This window comes from Peromyscus eremicus, chromosome 9 (genome assembly GCF_949786415.1).
Source record: "Peromyscus eremicus chromosome 9, PerEre_H2_v1, whole genome shotgun sequence".
Taxonomy (NCBI): domain Eukaryota; kingdom Metazoa; phylum Chordata; class Mammalia; order Rodentia; family Cricetidae; genus Peromyscus; species Peromyscus eremicus.
Window position 1 is genome coordinate 107,916,906 of NC_081425.1, and position 21,296 is coordinate 107,938,201.

Here is a 21,296-nt window from a genome sequence, read left to right on the forward strand (position 1 = left end):
TCATTCTGTTATGTTCATGGAGAATTCTATTCTGATTGGGATATTGATTTGGTTGGTTGAGACATGGCTTAGCAGTTCAGGGGCCTACTGCTTTTGCAAAGGGCCAGAGTTCTATTCCTGGCACCCACAAGGGGCAGTTCACAACTGCTTGTAACTCTAGCTCCATGGGGTAAGGAGTCCAATCTGACCTACTTGGCACCTGCACAATCCCCCCCCCACTTAACTAAAAATAATAATAATAATCTAAAAACCATTGTTCTGTAGGAGGAAGGTATGTGTAGATGTCTCCTCTTTCCTTATAACAATTCCTAGTTATAGAAGAAGATACTTTGTATGTAGCATCTCTTCCCTCCTCCCATTAAGTGATGTTGGGAAACTCCTGTGTTAAGCTAATTTGCCATTAGAAATATAAAGTCCTTGAATGGGATGTCCAGAGTCCATGGGATTTTTATTTTTTAACAGACACCATGTGCTACAATCTGTTACAGTCTCCAAGGCAGGGTGGGGTGGGGGGGCTCTGCAAGGGCCAAGAACAAAGTCCTCTGTGGGAATTTGGGAAGTATTAACCAAAATGGGGAAATGGTTCAGCTGCACCTTTAGAACGCCTTCTCTTTGCCCTAAATTGTGTGAGGTTTATTAGATTATCTTTAAAAAATACCCAAACCAAACTAGCCAGTCAGTCAAAGTAGGGAGAAACAAAACAGAGTCTTCTGAGAGGGTTATGCTGCCACTCATTTTGTATTTTAATTCAACCTACTGGTGATTTAATTTACAGATCTCAAAGGAAGTGTACACTCAAATATTTGAGGACGGTAACATATCAACCACTGTTTAATTTTGGAATGTTCCTACTTACTTGACACAATATTTTACCTAACAATTTTAGCTAACAAATGTTTAGCCTTTTTTTTACTTGACTAAAGAGAAATAAGTTTCACGTTGCTTCGTTCACCTTCTTATGTGCATATGCTGGGAGACTGGATGTTAAAAAAAACAACCTTCCTCATGTTCCGTCCTACATCTAAATCTGTTTACCAATTTGGAGCTGCTAAGAAACCTGCATTTTCCTGCTAAATCAACTGGATGGCTGGAGCCCAAACTGCAATGTAACAGAAAAAATTATCAATTTGTTTTCATGACAGTCTTGAGAATGTATAAAATTGTCTGGCCGCTAAGTCAGCCTTCCCATTTCCTCCTTCTCTGTCTCTTCTCTTAAAGATGCCTTCAGCTCAGCCGGTACTTTTTATAGCTCTATAACAGCTCTAATATTTTGTGACATTTTGTATTGTGACACTATAGATGAAATTGTCATCGGACTGACACCCTGTGCTGCTTATTCCTTAATTACAACTGTTAACACTGCGGAGAAGTGTGCTAATCTGCCAGCGCATATTATGAAAACAATGTTATTGTTACCCACACCAACACCCACTCACCAGGACATTTCCAAGATGGCAGTGAACAGGGACGTGTTGCACACTGGACATGTTACTAGTTTTTTTGTTGTAGTGAGGCTTATGTGAGTTTTTAAAACTACAAATGACCTGCGTGTAGGAGCTCATACCTGTAATCCCCAGTGCTCAGAAGCTGAAGCAGGAGGATTGCTGTGACTTTGAGGCCAACTTGGGCTATAAAGTGAAACTTAGTCGTAAAGACAACACAAAATACCAGAAAGAAGAATCTTTTACACACCGAGACAAAACCATGAGTTTGAAATTCAGAATAGTTCACTGCAATGCAGTGCAGACCACCTCCCCAGAAGCTCCTCCGCAGTTAAAATACCTGCTTTGTGTTTCCTTCCAGTGCTCATCCAGCGGCGCTGTTGTGTTGAGGGCTGGGACTCACAGCTTCCTGAGTGTATTTCTTTAAAGTTTTAGAGAGGAGAGGGTAGGAGGGGAGGGCAAGCGGGAAGATAACCCCGAGGGCGAGGCTGTTTTCACAAGGTTGGGAGTCTTCAAGTCAGTCAGAATGCAGTAGCTACTTCCAGCTCTCATGGGTCTTTTTCAAAACCATACCGAGCCTTCCTGAAACTGGCTACATACCGAGTCCTTTAGTCAGAATCTCAGCGAAGCCTGTCTGAGGCACCCAGTCCTGTGGATCCACTTTCTCATAACTAGTGTCAGACAAGGGCAGCTAAGCAAGGCCGACTTCTATCACTCTAAGCAGCCTCTGTTCCTGTTCTCATGGTGACTAATGGAAGACTAGACAGGGTGTAATGAGGCTGAATGTTTAACACACACAGCACTGCTTTAATACCATCTTTAACAAACATTCTGTCTTAGCATTAGCTTTTAACCCTTTCATTGCAAATCTACGACCTTGCAGTAGTCCAACCCGAGACCTGTCAGTGGCTCTCAGACCGACAATAATGAGACAAACAAAGCACATTACTCCCTCAAGTTCCTGCCATGACTTACAGAGTTTTATCAAACAGCTGTTTTTGGATTTTGTTTTTGTTTTCTGAGTAACATATGAACAAGTTATCACTTCATCTCATTTTGAACGGTGTTTCCTGCCTCATTTTCATTTTCGCCACCAATCGGATATGGTGCTCTGCCTAAAAGGAACTGTTCCCATTTGGGGACATGTTCTTCTACTGATGCCCAGTAACGAGTCTGGAAAAACAAAAAACAAAAACTAAGTAAGATAGCATAGCAAGAAGTTCAATTCAGCTCTTCATAAAAATCTAAATATTTTATTATCTTAAGTGTGTGTGCGTGCACACATGTACACACTCTCACATACATATATGTAGAGTACATTTCCTCTACGGAACATTTTATGTTAATTTTAGGAAAAAAAAAACCCTGGCTACTTACTAGTGTTAATTTTCAAATTTTTCAGCAAACCAGAGCCTGGCAGAATTAAGATTTTCAATTTTATTGTGATTTTACACGCCCTCTTGTGGCCAGTTTTGTGATTATTAACAGTAATGTCATTTATGGTACCTGTTATTAAATATTGTTTACTATTCTAGATTCCAAACCTGGATTGTCCATATGAAAAGGACCATAAAAGATTATACATGAACAAGTTCCTCGGAATTAACAGGAGATGATATGACCTGGCCTCACCCAAGAACAGGAATGTAGCTAAAATATAGAGAGCTTGTGAGTCAGCTCCTCGGGTGCATGGATGTTACATATCCACCCATCTTTTACAAGAATATTTGACGGGACACATTTTCATTTTTCTTAAATTTGTGTCTATGTGTACAAATGTGGTGTATGTGCACACATACCCATGGAAACAAGGATATTGGGAACCCCCTCTATCACTCTCTGCCTTATTCCTTTGAGACAGTGCCTCTCTGATCCTGGACTGAGTCTGGCAGCCAGCAAACCCAGTGGTGGTCCTCCTATATCTCATTCCCGCAGTGCTGGGGTTTCAGGCATGCAGGGCCACACCTCCTTTTTAGGTGGGTGCTGGGATCCAAACTCAGGTCCTCATGCTTATGCAGCACGTGCTCTTACCTGCTAAGCCATTTCTCCAGCTCTTCAGACTTTTATGATAAAATAACTAATGAAGTGTACCCATTTTGATGGCAGTAACTTGCAAGTTGAGATGCTGTATATGTCTGACTGTTATGATCTACAGGCTGTAGAAATCCAATTAGTACTGCTACATGGTGGAGGAGCTTTGATGAGCTTGGAGTGACTGCCAAGGAGGCCAAAGTTTGCATCACAGGATGGCATTTTCTATTGGATCAACACCATCAGTTTTTGGGGTAATTCTGCGCCGAGTCAGATAGCACTAGGAACACATACAGTGATTCTACTGTTTGAAGATGATGTGAGAGACTCGAAACATCTATACATCTGTGCATGTGGTCTGAGAAACAGCCTGACATACTTAAGATAAAGGTTACCCTGCTGTGCCAGTATAGCTCAGAACACCATCCAAGGCCAGAGACTGGAGGTTTCTGTGCCATTCACGGCTGAATTAACCACTATTGTGTGGGCCCTGTATGTGCTCAAATATTCGACAAAGGAGGGCATACCTAATGCACAACTTTGTGCCAGTCTTTTCTGCACTCGATCACTGCTTTTTCCTGTTACCCTAAATGACACAGAAAATTGAGGGGCAGATTCTCAGCCTCTACTTTTGAGTCTATTCTTATCCCCAGTTGGGCAAAAAGGAAAATGACATCTGAGAAAGCTCATTAGAAGTAGAAAATGAAACTATTCTATATGTAGTGAATTCCCACCCAGCACAAACATCCACAGACTAAGTGTGGCTCCCTTTTGCCAACCATCTCCCCAGACTGCTTCTGAAAACTGAGCTAATAAAACTGTTTGCATTGTGTGGTAAGCACGGTGATAGACATTTATTTCCTCTTTCTTTTTAATCTTCTCTCACCAGGTAGACTCAACAGTCTCCTGCCTCAGACTTCCACTGGGTGTACTGGTAATATGAATCTGAAAGGCTTTGGCCACATCTGAGTCAAGTATGGTGATATTGTGTTCCCCAATATATTGTGAACACTTAATAAACTTATCTGGGATCAGAGAACAGAACAGCCACTAGATAGAGAGGCCAGAAAATGGTGGCACACATGCCTTTAATCCTAGCATTCCAAAGGCAGAGATCCATCTGGAACTCTGTGAGTTCAAGGCCACACTGGAAACAGCCAGGCATGGTGACACACGCCTTTAATCCCAGAAAGTGATGGCAGGAAGCAGAAAGGTATATAAGGCGTGAAAACCAGGAACTAGGTCTGGTTAAGCTTTTAGGTTTTTGAGCAGCAGTTCAGCTGAGATCCATTTGAACGAGGACACAGAGGCTTCCAGTTTAAGGAAATGAGATCAGCTGATGAATCGGCAAGGTGAGGTTAGCTGTGTCTGGTTTGGTTTCTCTGATCTTTCATTGTTCACCCCAATACCTGGCTCCAGGTTTGTTTTTATGAATAAGATCTTTTAAGATTCTTGTTATAGTCAAGGGACTCCTTATATTTCCAACAAGCACTCCTCGTTTGGGAATGCTGTCACTCAGGAGTCACAGCATATTCAACAGGACAGTTGCTTCAATGTGACAAGAGGGAGAAGACAAGACGTTGTGTACAATCTCCATTCTGTTCCCTGAGCCCTGGTTAATACTGATGTCCCGGTTAGGGATGAGCACCTAGTCTCATTCTCAGCACCCTGACCAGTTCTGCATTTGCACAGACTGCTGCCCACTGCAGAAAGAAGTTTCTCCGACCAAGGTTGACAGCAGCCAAGGTCTATGGGCACATGCATAACTATGTGGAAGGCAATTTGACAGCATGCCCATTTGGTAAAATAACAATGCTCTAGGGCCTACGACCTCTATAGTCATGGACTTTTTTTTTTTTTTGGTTTTTCAAGACAGGGTTTCTCTGTGTAGCTTTGCGCCTTTCCTGGAACTCACTTGGTAGTCCAGGCTGGCCTCGAACTCACAGAGATCCACCTGGCTCTGCCTCCCGAGTGCTGGGATTAAAGGACTTTTGACTAGGATTTCAGTATTAGGCAAGAAATTCCATCCTGTGGAGCAGGTCTCAGATCCTATCAGAAAGTAGTTAGTTACCCCATAACAGTTATGACACTATTATAGCAGTAGGCACATCTTGCCTGGCAGACTGGTATTAATGCATGTAAGGTTCAGCATTTGGTAAGACCATTGATGTCTTTTCTCTCCCAGCAGCCTGCATAGCACCTTCTGACACAGGAAGTTTCCTGTGATTTGAAATTCACTTCTCTTTGTCTGGAAGCCAAGTGTATGGTGGCTTCAGCAGTAGAGTCTTCCCATGCATTTATGGTAGGTAACCAAGTATGATGGCAATAGCAATAGGCTTTGTTGTCTTGGAGACCTCACAGGCTTCTTGACCAATAACTCATAGGAAGCTATCCAATTTGTATTTAAAAACTCATGCCTTCTGGTAGTGACACTAAGTCTGCAGGGCAATTCCATTAGAAAAGGAGGCAGAAAGAATGTAGAAGTCCGGGGATGGCAATGAGTGTTGTGAAATGCTGTCCTGTGGACGTGACATGACTGTCCTAGTCATGAACTCATAGCTGCTGTGCTTACCTGCACAAGATCAAGCCAGCCAAAATCTTGGCACACATGAAGTAGATGATCTCCTGGCCCCCTGGCATACTGAAGAGCTATTGGTAGTGGACAGTTGCTGGGAGAGGGAGGCTCCAGAGAATTCCTTACATCCATGCACACAAAGGCAGCTCTAACTGGACTTAATTGTTTTAAAAAGTGTGTGTGTGTGGGGGGGGATAGGTAAGGGGATAGAGATAGATCTGTGTACATGAATGAATATTTCAAGTATTAAAAACATCATTCCATTAGAGAACTAGATGGCTTAGCGGGTTAATACACTTGCCACTGAGCCTGATGACCCAAGTTTGATCCCCGGAATCCACATGATGGAGACAAACGGCTCTTGAAGGTAGTCTTCTGATCTCCACATATGTACCACAACATGTATGCATGCATGTGCACTTGCATATGTACATGTAATGCATCACATACACACAAAACTGGGTGTAGATTAAATTATTTTCATCAAGATATGCGTTAATTACCAGCTGTATATAAAACATTGTACTGTGAACATAAAAATATTAACCAGACCCTTCTTGCTTATTTTACTGACAAAGTAAACCTGGGCAATACAGCTGTGTAGGCCTTGTTTAACTTGCAGGGAACTTACAGTTGTCACTTTTGTTACAGTTAACTCAGGGTCTTACCTCAAGAGAACGTACTGCAGGTTGTGGGCGTGGCTTAAGCCTGGCCTGTAAAGACTTCTCTGCAGCTTCTATGTCCTACAACAGACACCAGCATTTAAAACTGAAGTGTGTTTGTGTGCAACAGAAATGGTACCCCAGTGTCTGTACCTCAAATCTCTCACCACAGGCCTTCTCTGGATACACAGTGAGTTCATACGGTGATGGAGGGACACATAAGTAGGAGACTGGATGACAGATCAATTAACCCACTTCCACTAAGAGTGCAGGCTATCTTATTTAACACAGGAGTACTGGTGGTACTTTTGTGTTCTACCTTTTTACTCTGAATAATTAGTAAACACCAGTAATTACTTTGTGGAAAAAAAAAATACTTCCTTTAAAAACGCTCAGAGTGGGGTGTGGTGAAGCATGCCCATAACCCCAGAACGTGGGAGGCCATGGCAGGAGGGCTGAGTTCAAGGCCAATCTGCATTAGATAAGGATACCCTGACACAAAAATCAGCATAGCAAAAAATTTTCAAAGCATAAATGGCATTAGCTTTAAGATCACCTGAAAACAGGCAAAGTGATAAAATAATGACACACTGAAACACAAAACTAGATACTCAGAGTCACACTATGCAGTGAAGCATTTGATCTCTGCAGAAGATGTGGCTAGCATATTAATGGCACATATTTTATCAATATTCTAGTTTAGAATGTTATACCATGGAAATATTTCACATAAAGTTACTACTTTGTAACAGGGTTTTTTAAATATGTTACTACACGTATAACCTTTTGATATTTTGAAACAATATTATCACCTACAAAGTCCATGTTTGAGAACTACATAACTACCCCACTCTCATCTCATGATGGTTTAAAAGTTTGCAATTCTGTGTTGGGCTGTATCATAGCCTTCCTTGACCATGTGTAGCCCTCAGGCTGTGAACACCTAAAGGTCTTTAGGATTGGATTTTAATGCTAATTTACATGGGAAGAGTCACTGCCAGATATCACTCAGTGGATGGCTTTGCCAATGGGAAGTGCCATTGCATCGCTCAGAGAATGGCATTCAAGAACCATACTTAAATTTGTAGTTTAATTTCAAGATGAGTAAATTTTCTTCTATAGTTGTAAAGACAGCAAGGCAATTAAGCTTAACCTGGTATAATTTTTCTTCCCTACACACCTTAAACACGTGCACAGAAACGTAGGCTTCTGCATGTTGTTACAGAAACATCTGAGTCTGGTTAATGCTCCCCACACCAGCACCGCTGCTGTCTAGAGCACGCTTACTATGTTAAGTTCAAAGGGGTCTGGGTGAAAGGCTTAGCACATTCTGTGTCTCCTTTGAGCTTAGTGAATTGCTTGCTAGCAAAAAGTTCTCTTGATCCATGTACACGCATCAGAGCAATCTAAGTAGAGGGCTGTTGGACAGACGGAGAGAGATGGAAGAGGGCGTGGGAGTGGGGTGTGAAGAAGAAGCCAATGCTGAACAGGAGAGAAAAGATAGCAGATGGCAGCGGCGGGAGCAAGGAATGGGTGTGAAATGTAAAAAGAAAAACAGGAAATTCCCTAAAGGGACTCCCCAAAGTTGCACAACCATTAATGCACCTGCTGTCTAGGGGAAGGTGATTTGAAGGAAAAAACACACGATTTAGGGATATAAAAGCTGATGTTAGCATGTCTATCCCTTACCAGAAGTTTACCGCTAAGACGCATGCTAAAGACACACACTGATGCCATGACAGTATAGAAGTGTGACTCTTCTCTGATATTCACTGAGATCTTACAAGGTTTGTGAAAGTTCTATTTTATTGTTAGTAAAGAAAACACAAAATAACCATTCCTCCGGTTCTGCCAGGACTCCAAGAACAGGTCCACTGTTCCTGTCACTGGCAGATCTGTGTGACACTTAGCTCTGATATTATCAAGACTTTTCTTGAAGACAGAAAATAGGGACACTGAGTGTCTCTCACAGAGAGGTAGATATGCAAACAGGAGAGCAGACATCAGCAGAGGCAAATCCTGGTGGTATTTACCCCACACCACTACTACATCACTGCAAGCTTTCTTAGCACGAATGACTTGAGGCTCTTAGGATCTGCTGACCTCTCGTTTTTCTCTTAGGCTGTCTTGGTGTAGGCTTTCTTAAGATGTATGACATCTTGCTTCCCATGCTTACTTTGTCCTTCTTTGTGACTGCCTCTTAAACAGCTTCAACCACTACTGTAGAGGAGGGCTAGACTTCTACCCCACCACTTACTTCTCTACTGGGTAAAGCCACTTGTGGAGTGGGCTGAGTGGTGCACCTGGTGTACCCTCTATCTTCAGGCTCCCTTACTCCGTGCCAGCAGGATCACAAAGCTCTCTAGAATGTTCCTTCAGGATTCCTTTCATTGTCTCCACTTCATTCCTGGTGTCATGGCCTTATTACTGATTTATTCATTCAAGTGCTCACCAAGTACTTGCTTCGACTCATGCCAAGAGAATATTTTGTTTTATTTTGTCACTGTCCTAGGATTGATCTGTTGGTTAAATAACCACTTGAAATTTATCCTCATATACCTTAGACTCAAAAACAGTTGATACTCAGTAAACAAGATGAAGTGTGCCTTTCCTTTGCTGGACTGCAGCAAAACAAATGCAACAAAAAGACCACAATTTGATTAGCACATTCTGTAACAAGTTATATCCTGAAATTTCCATATGAAGCCTCCTCTTTGACAGCTGTATACATGGCCAGAGTTTTATATATATATAGTATGTCACATAAAACTTTTATGTGCACTTAAATAGTCAATGAATAAATAACCATGATGTCAAAGTTTCCTGAGGAAACTCAGAAACTTAAAAAGAAAAAGGCAAAAGGGGAGAGCAAAAGCAGGCTAGATTTAGTTGCCTGTAAATTATTACTCTGTTTTAAAGGTCTACCCCAGACTCTTTAAAGTTTGAGCAGTTACATAATATGAAAAAGCAAGCATTGGAAGTTGGCAACCAAGTGAAAAAGATGTACTGTATTGGTGGAAAAACCATTTGCTGGTCTTTGAACACAGTAGTGACTGAACTTCCCTGGTAGGACAAGCCCTAGAATCAAAAGCATTTCTGGTGGTCATAATGGTGCCAGTAGTGATGTCTGTATCACAAGACTGAGTCAAGGAAGTAGTTGTCCTCATCCTTGGTTTTGCTATTCAGCTTCACTTTTCATGGTTAATAGTGGGCTGCAGATAACAAACTGAAAGTTGGGGACTAAGGGTGCATCTTACTAGTACAGTGCTAGCATGGATGAGGCCTTGGTATCAATCTCCCGGTTGGACAGGTACATCAGAAACAAGCACCTGATAAATTGTAAATTGGGTATCATTCTGAGTGGCATAATGAAATTTCATGACTTCCACTCTGTTCTGCCTGGGCTGTACACAATCTCTCTGTGAGTACATAGGCTACATTGGTCACTTGCAGTTGTCTGGGTTGTTAGATCGGCCTTTGAAGTATCTTGGAGTTTGTAACTAAGTAACCCTTGTGCAGTAGGCAAATACAGGGTAACTCACCTCACTTCCATGTCATCACAGAGGCACAATTTTACATCATAGGAAGGTAAGTACAACACAGCATCCTGAGACCGCATCCACCCAGTTTTTATTAGACTATAACCAATCTACTTTAATGCTAATTCTTTCCGTCTTACTTATACATTAAGCCTCATTGCAAGTGTGTAACTATAAGGGAGAACAGTATGGATAGGATTTGGCATTATCCATGGTTTCAGATGTCTGCTGGCAAGTCCTGGAGCATATGCCCCACAGACCAGGTATGCTGCTGATGGGGAGCTCCTCGGGACCAAACATTTGGGTTTTTTTAAACAAGGTCCCACTCTGTGGCTCAGACTTGCCTCAAACTCACAGCAGTCCTGCTTCAGCCTCCCAAGTACTGGGATTACAGATGTGACACATCACACTTAGTTCAGAACTGAGGTTTCTGGTATAAGGGGGAAAAGCTAGGGGCACAAAAATCAATGGTTTTAAGTTAAAAACCTTACAATCCTTTGACTGAATTGGAATTACTGATAGGAACTCTTGTTGTATTCTTATCTTAAAAAGGAAAATCAAAGAAGTTGCAATAAATAGTCCCAGTGCCCAGATTGAGAGCTCTAAATATATTTCCTGCCAAAAGGAGCCAAAGCTCCTTGAAGCAATGACCAATTCCAAGTCTGGATGGCAAATACAAGAAGCCTGCAAGAACTCATCAGGTCAGAAAGAAAGGAAACTATCAAAGACTGTTACTATCTGGCTAAGGCATCCACGGCTAACTTGAGAGGCTTCCATTTGGTAAGAATGGCATAATCTGAATATAAAAAGTCACAAAGAAACAAAACATTTCAAATCTCAGAAAATTAAAAGCAAAGCAGTGTCTCACTAGTCACCCTGGAGAAATGGTGGGGAACTGGCCTGTTTTAAAAACGAAGTACAGGCGCTGGAGAGATGGTCAGGTGGGTTGGTTCCTAGCACTCAAATCAGATACCTCACAAGTGCCTATAAATCCAGATCCAGGGGATCAGAAGTCCCCTTCTGGCCTCCACAAGCACCTGCACTCATGTGCATAGCACATAACTAAAAACGAATCTTAAGAAAATATAACAATACAAGGTGCGAAATGTGGCTCAGTGACTGCCTTACACAAACAAGGACTTAGATTTGATTCCCAGCTCTGAAAAACAAAAGCATCTAAATTCACAAAAGGAATCAAGTATTCACTATACTGTTTCCTACATTAACTATATGTAATTAGGTAAGATGTGGGGCAGATTCTCTTTAAATAAATAAAAATCAGAAGTCAAATGAGAAGGAATAAAATAACTACATCACAAATATGAATTTTTTTCTTTTAAGATAGAGTACTGCTGTGTTACCTCGGCTAGCCTACACTTCTTCATTGATGAGACTGGCTTGAAATTTGTAGCAACCCCTGTTGGTGCCTCTGAGTGCTGAAATTATACCCATGAGCTATACATAGCCTTTAGAATACTTCTAGTCAGTGATCATGAACACTGAAGTACTCTTGCCCCAAACATCAAACTCCAATTTGATGGGGTTTCTAGATTTCCACTCTTATTACTATAGCCATCAACCTAACTTACCAGGGCTTAAAATGTGCTAGTTGTGAGTTATGATGTACTTAAGTAAAAAATACATACCAAATTTTGAAGGTTGGTGGGAAAAAAATCTTTTTGAAAGCAATGTTTGTGATATTTTATAAATACTAAAAACTAACTTACTCTAGGGCTTGGTGCTCACTAGGCTCAGCTGTTTCTTTTGTCTTCATTAAAAGTACTTATCATTGGCCATCCAGGTGACAGTTTGTTGAAGTTCCTACTTAATTGCCAACTGCTCCATGATGGCTTCTAGGCTGCCCTCAGTAGAGGCACTCACTCTATTCCTGATTGTAATGCTTCCCTATCCTATGTTGTCCTTGGGGCTTGAACTTCTATAACCACAGCATGGTTTTCTGTGGAAGACTGAGTTTTGTGGGAGGTGAGGAGGGTGTGTATTTTATAATACAGAAGGATTTACACTAACAAAATCCTCCCTCTCCTCCAAATGCACACCAATCATGCTTGTTTTTAAGGCTGATATTCTACTTAATACTAGTCAGGAAAGTCACTCAGCCTGTGTTTCCTATGTCTTAGTGACATTTGTTGACGGAGACTGGACTCAGGACTGCCTTCCATCACATGCAGTTCATTGACTAAGCTGTCAAATATTTGATGGATTAGTTGTTTCCTTATGCTTCCTTTAAAAAAAATTCTCAGCCGGGCGGTGGTGGCGCACGCCTTTAATCCCAGCACTCGGGAGGCAGAGCCAGGCGGATCTCTGTGAGTTCGAGGCCAGCCTGGGCTACCAAGTGAGTCCCAGGAAAGGCGCAAAGCTACACAGAGAAACCCTGTCTCGAAAAACCAAAAAAAAAAAAAAAAAAAAAAAAAGAAAAGAAATTAAAAAAAATTCTCTGGCATTTGATACAGCTTTTAAAAAAATAATTTTAAAGTTAGCATACAAAATAATGGACTTTGTTAGGGCATTTCCCCACGTACATGTCACTATATTTTGTCTTTATTCATCTCTTCCCTGTGTTCCCTTCCTTCCCTCTGGCTGGTCTCACTTGCTTTCACATTGATTACTTGTACTAGTTTATTTTCCCCCAGATGACTTTACAGAAATGTTATCACATTCACTGCAAATTTTGTTGGGATCAAAATATATGTATAAATAACGTAGTAATGAGTGACTGTAGGTAAATAATGAGCTTCTCCAGCAAGAATGAGGTTATTGTCTCCTCTTAAATTTTCTCTTAAATATCACATTTTAGTGTAATAAATCTCTTTATACTATCATGAATAGCAGGAAAGAGTGCCCAAGTAGTTTAGAATTTTGTTGCAAATATAAATCTGATTTTATGCATTTTCTAGCAAGATATAGGAATGTTGTTGACTCTTAAATCTTTAATATACTAGTTTTGTTCAATTTATAATATTCGGTGTTTTCAAGGCTACACACATACAATATAAAATGCTGGTCAATCATCCTTTTCAAAAGAGGCTGATTTCTGGTTAATGTTCGTTACACCAGTCAGAAGACCTAAGGAATGTCACATGATGGGTAGTAAGAGAGGTCATGCTTGTGTTAGTATCGTTGGCACCACACACATTTTAAAGGAGCCATCTGTAAGCTGTGGGTACCTCAAATGTGCCTGCCCTAGAGGTAACCTACCCTGTTCTTGACCAAATATCAAAGGCAGTTACACTACGGTTTACTATTCTTTAAATAATTAGGCCAGACTGGTAGTTTTTATAGTTCTAGAGCAGTGCTTGGGCATAATGGAAAGGTTGAATGGAAGCGGGGGGTGGGGGTGGGGGTGGGGGTGGGGGGGGCGGTCGAGTTCACTTTTATCTAATTTTTAAACCTTTGAAAAACATTTAATGTTAAAAAGAATGTTTAACCTTTCAATAAGAATCTAATGTAATATACGTGCCATTTAATGTCTTTCCCATAAACTGGGCCTGGTGGCACAGTCTGTAATCCCAGCTACACAAGAGACTGAGGCAAGAGGATTACTTTTTGCACACTTATTGCGCCTATCTAGGCAACAGAGTAAGTTTAAGAGCAGTCTAGGAAACTCACACTCTTATTTCAAAATGAAAAGGAGGCCAGTGGATGGCTCAGAGGGAAAAAGCACTGTGGCTGGGCCACACAGCCTGAGTCAGCCTCTAGAACCCACAGTAGACAGAGAAAAGTCTTCCACAAACTGTCCTCTGATCTTCGTAAGAATGCCCCCCCCATATATAAATAAAAAGTAAAATAAGGGCTGGAGATATAGTTCAGCAGTGGAATGCTTGCTTAGCATGTGTAAAAAATCCTGGGTTTAATAAACCCCACTCTCCCAGACCTCATCCCCTATACACACAATAGCTCTCTTGGAAAATGGGAAGCAGTTCTCTGATAGTGTGTGTTTAGCATCCATGATGGCTTGGGTTTATTCTCTAGCACCCCATCTCCCCAGAAAATATCTCTCAACACAATATTTTACAGTAATCAAATTCTATTTATCTTACTTTCATACAATGATTTCTATATTAATAACATTAATACTGCTTTGGAATTTTAAAAAATGAAAGCAACACAGGATTGAAAAATGCATATGTAATTAAATGTATGAAACAAAGGCAGGACCAAAATCATGTCTAGCAGCAGTCACCAAGCCTGTGCTACAGCAACTGCTCAATAAATGAGTAGGGTACTCTGAAGACAGGCATTCTGTCCTTTTCGTTTCTGTTCACTCGGACGGTCAGGGAAAGCCCAGCATACTAACTCATTTCTTTAGGTCATGAGGGCCAGTGTACTTACTCCCTTCCTTATCCAATGATGTTCCTGAACTTGTGATGGATTAGATCATGAACTCACAATCTGAAAATCAACTTAGAATGCACTTAATATACCCAATCTATAGAACTTTATAAGATAGAAATACGAACTTTATATAAATATATATATAATCTAAACTGAACTTTATATAAAACATAAAAAATATAAGGTAACTGGGTTGATGACTATATTTTGGCTTTTCTCCTTATCTCTAGTAAAGTCAAGAATAGTTTCTCTACTCACTTAAAAAAATTAGTTTTAGATGTATATGTGTGTGACTGAGTGTTCAAGAACTCACTGGGGTCAGAAGAGGTGTCAGATACCCTGAAACTGGAGTTAGGGATGATTGTGAGCCACCATGTGGGTACTGAGGATTGAACCTGGTCCTCTAGAAGAACAGCCTGTGCTCCTAACTACTGAGCTTTCTCTCCATCCTATTTCCCTATTCTTGAATCATCTAAGTAGAAAATCAATCTTTCTTAAATATTTGTGTGTCTGTGTGTGCTCACATGCATGCGTGTGAATATGTGTGGGTGTGTGCATACCACAGCACACATATGGAGGTCAGAGGACAACTTGTATTAACCAGTTCTCTTCTATCATGTGGGTCCTGGGAATCCAATTTAGGTCATCAGGATTGGTGGCAAATGCCTTTACATGCAGAGTCATCTTGCCAGCTCCTGTTTATTTCTTATGTAAGTCTGTAGTCTTCTTGAACTCAGACATTTCTAGTAAAACATTACCATTATATATTATGCCTTATGTTCTTTGGTTCTTGCATCAATTACTTTTTCTGTCGCTAAGATGAAATACCATGACAAAAGCAACGTAATAAAGAGTTTATTTTGGCTTATGGTTCCAGAGAGTAAGAGTCCACCATGGAGGGAAGGCATGGCAGCAAGTGGCTGTATCAGGGAACTTAGAGATCACATATCAGTTGCACACAGGAAGCAGAGTGCAAACTGAAGTGAGGCTATAAACTAAAAAGTCCACCCCCAGTAACATACTTCCTCCAGCAACGCTACAGCTCCTAAATGGTCCATAATCTCCCCAAACAGCACCACTAACTGGAGACCTCTAGGGGGCACTGTTTATTCAAACCGTTACAGCATCTGAACATACCCAACTTTGTGTCCTGTGAATTTTCAAGCTTGTTAGACCATAATCCCACTAACATCAATAGGGCCATTCAATTCTTACTCTTGACTCTTTTTATTTAAGAATCCAGTGGAATGTCTTGACTATTTAAACACTGATGAGGTTTAGCTTCATCTCAGAAGTCTCTATGAATATTTTTGCATTAGTTCTGTCCCATTAATTATGTCTAATATTCAGAACATAGAAATTATACCGAATTATAAATTCATGCAAAATATTTTTTGGAAAGGTGGGGGAAATCTCTATATTAAGGAAGATCTCAAGAACATTTTTACTCTTAATCTTCACAGTCTCCATTCTATTCCACGTAATTTAGTATTCAATCACATAAAGTATCGGTCATTTGTAATGAGGAACTCATACACTTCTGACATTATCTAATCTGTAGCCTCCCTGAAGCAAAAAACCTTGATTTATTCTTAGTTTGTTATCTCTACTTTAGCTCTAGGCATTCATCAGATGCTTGCTTATTAAAAGAAAAATACTTGAAAACCAAGTACCACATCACTTGCTACAGGTAGTAGCAATCAAGTCTTCCAATTTAGTTTCTCTAACTTTTCACAGCAAATTCCAGAATACCCTATATATTTCCATTTAAAAATAAATATTGTTAACACCATTGGGCAAGTAAGACATATGGCAATATAGAATGCTTTGGTAGCACTATGGCTGTGACTTAAATTACTGTGGATCAAACTGCCAGAAGCTGAGAAGATAACTGAATTTTCCTCTCCCTTTATCCTGTAGTGAGGATAGAAGATAGCTGTATCATGCCTATCGATGAAAATATTTAACAATAAAAAACTGAAAACACTGCTTTATAACTTAAATAATATAGTCTTACTACCAAATGTTTTAGTCATAGGATCTCTTGGAAGCTTGAATGGAAGCAAACTCTAGGGTTTTAATTATGGATGAAGCCACACAATTCTGGAAGCACAGTATAGCAAGCAGCCAAAAATGTTACACATATGATTTTATTCCAAATGGGCACATTGGCCAAATGGTGAGGCCCTGCGCAATCATACACTTTGACCACCTTCTCCATAACTATCCAAAGGCATCTCTGAAGTGTGCTCTCGCACAGTGAATTCTGTGTGTTTCCTGTGAATTAGCTGGGCAAAATCAATGGTTCATGTTTTCATGCTGTTTAGTATTTGAGTTGGATCTAAACACATCACAGCTTAAGGTCTTCGGGGTCCTTCCTTGAAATGGAAGAGTATGAAAAATGTAAGGATACACTTTCTGCTGCTGCTTGCACAAAGGTGACCTTAATATTCTTCCTGTCGTCATTGATTTTTTGGTTGACAGAAAATATTTAGCTTATGTAAACTTCAATTTTTTTCATTTTTAAAAAGCAAGAATCCATATGCTATTTGCCCAATAACACAGGCTTGAAAAAGACATTGGCTCATTAATTCTGCTTGTTACTGAAAACAAAGAAATGTGAATCAAAATCATAAGATGCATGTAAATACCTTAGGAAAGGGGAAAACATCTATATCCAAGTCATGGAAATTACCTGCAAGAGACTGAGGTTCCTTTTTGAAGCAGTTTCAGTGGCTTGGAGAAGACATGCCCTTTCTGTGTTTTGATCTCCAAAATTATTCTTCATTTTCTGAAGTAACATTAATCTTTGTGATACTCTGAAAAAAAGTGAAGATTATATATAGAGGAAAAAAACTGAAAAGCAAACATTTTATTGCTCGACCAGTATATAAATTTCTTTCTTAATTGCATTTCACCTCAACTATGACCCATTATTGAAAGCCAATTATTTTATCAACTAATGAGACAATGAAAAGAATAGTTTGCTATGCCTTAAGTCAATCTGGATAAAATTATTTTTATTTTCATTAACATATACTTCCTATATGCCATAAGTACATGCCTCTCTTTTTTAGCCTCTGTGGTCTTTTGAAATTACTTTAGAGTGTTGAAGATATGTAATTTTTGGTGAAAATGCAAACTGTAATACATCTCTCCTTGTACACATAGTTATATATACCTCCCCACACATATACATTGCTATAACTTGCTGTAGGAAACCTTCTGCTTAACACTTCAGTACCCCTGAATCTCATGTTACACATTTAGAATTGTGCTAAACTTCCATATGTTTGAAGAAGCAATAAAAATATTTTTTATCTCTTTTTCCAAGAGAAAGATGATGGTTTGATATATGAGTGAGAGGCAGTATGTATGCATGCATGCATGCATGCATGTGTGCGTGCTCACAAGGTAAACCAACGTTTGAAAAAAGATGTAAAGTTATGAGTAAATTATTTAACAACTTCATTATATATAATACACTTGAAAAGTTTCTTGTTCATTTTATAAGTTTTTGGGTCCCCTAAATGATGAGAAATTATGTACAATGCTTAAAAATACATAAGTGGTATACAGAAAAGTAAGAATAAGTCATGAAGGTTCTCAAAGAACACTGTTTTATAGGGCTATCGTGGGATATCGTGAATGTAGAACTAAAAACTGAGGTTGATGAACATTTGTTTTATTTTTGTTTTTATGAGAATAGTGTATTAGAACACCAAAGGGCAGGCCTTGGTAATTAGTTAAACAACAGGAAAATCTGAGAGCTCACAGATAGATGAAGAAGATTAATATTAACTATAAGATCACGGCAAGCTATACAATATGCTGGACCAAGTGAAAAATGATTAAATGACATCAGACCATTAACGTGAATGCTAAGCCTGTGAGTGTACAGGTCATGCTCCATGGACAAGAGATCTCAAGTCTATTGAAAGCCACTCCTGGGGCTGGACAGATGGCTCAGAGGTTACGGGCTCTTCTTTTCTAGAGGACTTGAGTTTAGTTCTCAGCACCCACATCAAGCAGCAAACAACTGCCTGCAACTCTTAGCTCCAGGAGTTCTAATACCCTCTCACCCTCTTCAGGACTCCTTGTATATTCACACACACACACACACATTTTTTTTTCTTTTTTTGGTTTTTCGAGACAGGGTTTCTCCGTGTAGTTTTGGTTCCTGTCCTGGAGCTCGCTCTGTAGACTAGGCTGGCCTCGAACTCACAGAGATCCTCCTGGCTCTGCCTCCTGAGTGCTGGGATTAAAGGCGTGCGCCACCACTGCCCGGCACACACAAATTTTTAAATAATAAAGTTTAAAAAAATTTTTAGGCCAGGCGGTGGTGGCGCACGCCTTTAATCCCAGCACTCGGGAGGCAGAGCCAGGCGGATCTCTGTGAGTTCGAGGCCAGCCTGGGCTACCAAGCGAGTCCCAGGAAAGGCGCAAAGCTACACAGAGAAACCCTGTCTTGAAAAACCAAAAAAAAAAAAAAAAAAAATTTTTAGTTAAAAAAAAAAAAAAGATCCAAGCACGGTGGTGATTACCCTCACTCCAAGCACTCAGAAGAGAACAATCAGGGGTTCAAAATCAGTTTTGTTTGTATATCAAGTTCATGACCAGTCTGCATTACATGAGATCCTGTCTCAAGAACCTCTGCCACCAGAAAATTTCTATTGTGAAGCTTAGGAAGGGTGAATTTTGATATTAGTTTTTTAAAAGTAAGTACAAATATATAGAACATAATTGTGCCTTTTAATCTTATTCTTGAGACAATGAAATTATCTACAATATAATCTCATGTCAGAAAGTGATACTTTTACATTTTTTAAGTCTTCCTGTGCATGTTTCACTAATAAAGCCAGCACACACTCCATATTTGGAGCATCTTTTTCAAAAACTTACATTTCTTCATGTCTTTTAGAAAGGTGAACTTCTTGAGTGAACAAGGAAGTCATCTTTAATCAAAGCTGGGCTATAAGTTTTCTGCTAAATAATAAAAAGTTATTTTTCCCATGTGTTCAGCTATGCGATTTGATCATTTTAGTACTGCAACAACCCACTGATTCTCTCAGAAGAGAAAACTGACAGTTTCATGTGTAGTGTGAAAGAATGCACTCAAACCCATTTGTATTAATGATCTTGTGTTTGGTTTTTTGCATTTACCAGATTCACTCAAAATACTATGGGTCAGGTAAACTCAACACCTGATATTTTCTATCTCCACCCAAGCTCTAACCTTAACTAGAATTTAAACAAGCAGTTGGTACTAAGTGCACATTTTAACAGACAGAAAAAAAGACTATCTAAAACTTCAAAACAGGAATACCATCCTTTATGGGTGTGCACAGACACACTGACAGAAAGGCAACCAAGTATGAGAACCAACTGGAAACTCATGGTCTTTCCTTCACTGGAAGGCCGCCCATTTCACCATCACCCTTCCGAACAAGGGAAGTGGTTTTTCAAGTGGTACTTTCACTGTCTCCTAGCAGGTCAGAACTCTCATTCAGAAAAACCCTTCTATGCCACACTTTACACCAGGGGCACGTACACCTTGGTAAACACCTTGCACTAGCATAGATGGCGGTCTATAGGTGCTCTGAAAGCACAAAAGCTAACGGTGCCCCACCTAAAGGAGAAAAAGTACGACAAAGACGACGTCCCTTGAAGGAGGCGACCCTCAACTTTCTGAAATGGGACACTCCTTCCCTGCACCGCCTCGGTCGGCTGTCGGGACGCCGGAGCCCCGGCCAGCACTGCCTTGCGCAGCGTTCCTTGGCCCGCAGCGCGCCCGCCTCGGTCCCCGCCTCGGTCCCGCGGGGTCTGCAGCGCCCCGGGCAGCGAGCGTCCTGGCGCCCTGCTAACTCCTGCTAACTCCGCTCCTTCGCCGCAAGTCTGCCTTTCGAAGCGAAGCGCCCCACGGCCCCCCAGCCCCGCCTCTCTCCCCGGAAACCTCTTGAGAACCTTCCTCATCACCGGGCTCGGCCCACCGGCCTCGGGGGCCACGGGCCGCGGCCACACGGCGCCCACCTCCGAGCTCTTCCGGGAACGCGCCGCGAACTACGCCTGCGCAGGACCTGGGCGTGGCCGGGCAGCCATCTTCGCGCACTGGACGCTCCTGACGTCAGTCGGAGTCCTGAATGCGGGGCGGTCCTGTCCTCAGTGAGGCTGAGACTGTGCACGGTCGCCTGAGGGGCCTGGGGGACCTGGAGGACCATCTGGTGATAGCCCAAGCTTTTAAAGAAGTGGGATCTGCCGGGCGGTGGTGGCGCACGCCTTTAATCCCAGCACTCGGGAGGCAGAGCCAGGCGGATCTCTGTGAGTTCGAGGCCAGCCTGGGCTACCGAGTGAGTTCCAGGAAAGGCGAAAGCTACACAGAGAAACCCTGTCTCGAAAAACCAAAAAAAAAAAAAAAAAAAAAAAAAAGAAGAAGAAGAAGAAGTGGGGTCTATGTTTAAAAGTCGTCAGGAGTGCAGGTGGTTTCCTGGGACCTTGGAACGTTCCAGTAGTGTGTGTGGAAGTCGGGGGACTGTCGGAACGGTTCATCAGAGCAGAGCATCCTCAGGATGCTTTGAGGTCCCACATAGAGCGGTGTAGCAAGCTCACAGCCCTGTGTTGTTTAGTCTCCAGGTCACTCTCTGCCTCTGGGAAAGTGGGCCCTTAAGCGTCGTTTTGTTCTCTGAAATAACAGAGT

General features: G+C 41.1%; 1 protein-coding gene across 12 annotated transcripts; it reads right to left on the minus strand.

Annotated features, from left to right (window-relative positions):
* Positions 1-2,213: 2,213 nt before the first annotated feature.
* Positions 2,214-20,707, minus strand: Cep15 (centrosomal protein 15). 12 transcript variants are annotated; one of them, XM_059274226.1, is made up of 5 exons: positions 20,567-20,669; positions 19,505-19,585; positions 17,298-17,421; positions 6,717-6,791; positions 2,214-2,615 (listed from the first exon to the last, which is right to left on the minus strand). In XM_059274226.1, the coding sequence occupies exons 2-5, from the start codon at positions 19,555-19,557 to the stop codon at positions 2,484-2,486; spliced, it is 384 nt and encodes a 127-aa protein (XP_059130209.1). In that variant the 5' UTR covers positions 19,558-19,585; positions 20,567-20,669; the 3' UTR covers positions 2,214-2,483. The 12 variants fall into 12 exon arrangements, with proteins under 12 accessions (XP_059130209.1, XP_059130208.1, XP_059130206.1 ...); XM_059274225.1 differs by having other exon boundaries at positions 19,505-19,588; positions 20,633-20,668; XM_059274223.1 differs by having other exon boundaries at positions 19,505-19,588; positions 20,567-20,667.
* Positions 20,708-21,296: the final 589 nt, after the last annotated feature.

Excerpts from the sequence above, each read along its gene's own strand:
- Cep15 (XM_059274226.1), bottom strand. The coding sequence starts at position 19,557 with ATGACTTCCTTGTTCACTCAAGAAGTTCACCTTTCTAAAAGACATGAA. Across the intron at positions 17,422-19,504 it reads TCTAAAAGACATGAAGAAAT|AGTATCACAAAGATTAATGT; the intron begins GTAAGTTTTTGA and ends ACTTTTTTTCAG. Across the intron at positions 2,616-6,716 it reads CTGCAGTACGTTCTCTTGAG|ACTCGTTACTGGGCATCAGT; the intron begins GTAAGACCCTGA and ends TTGTTTTTCCAG.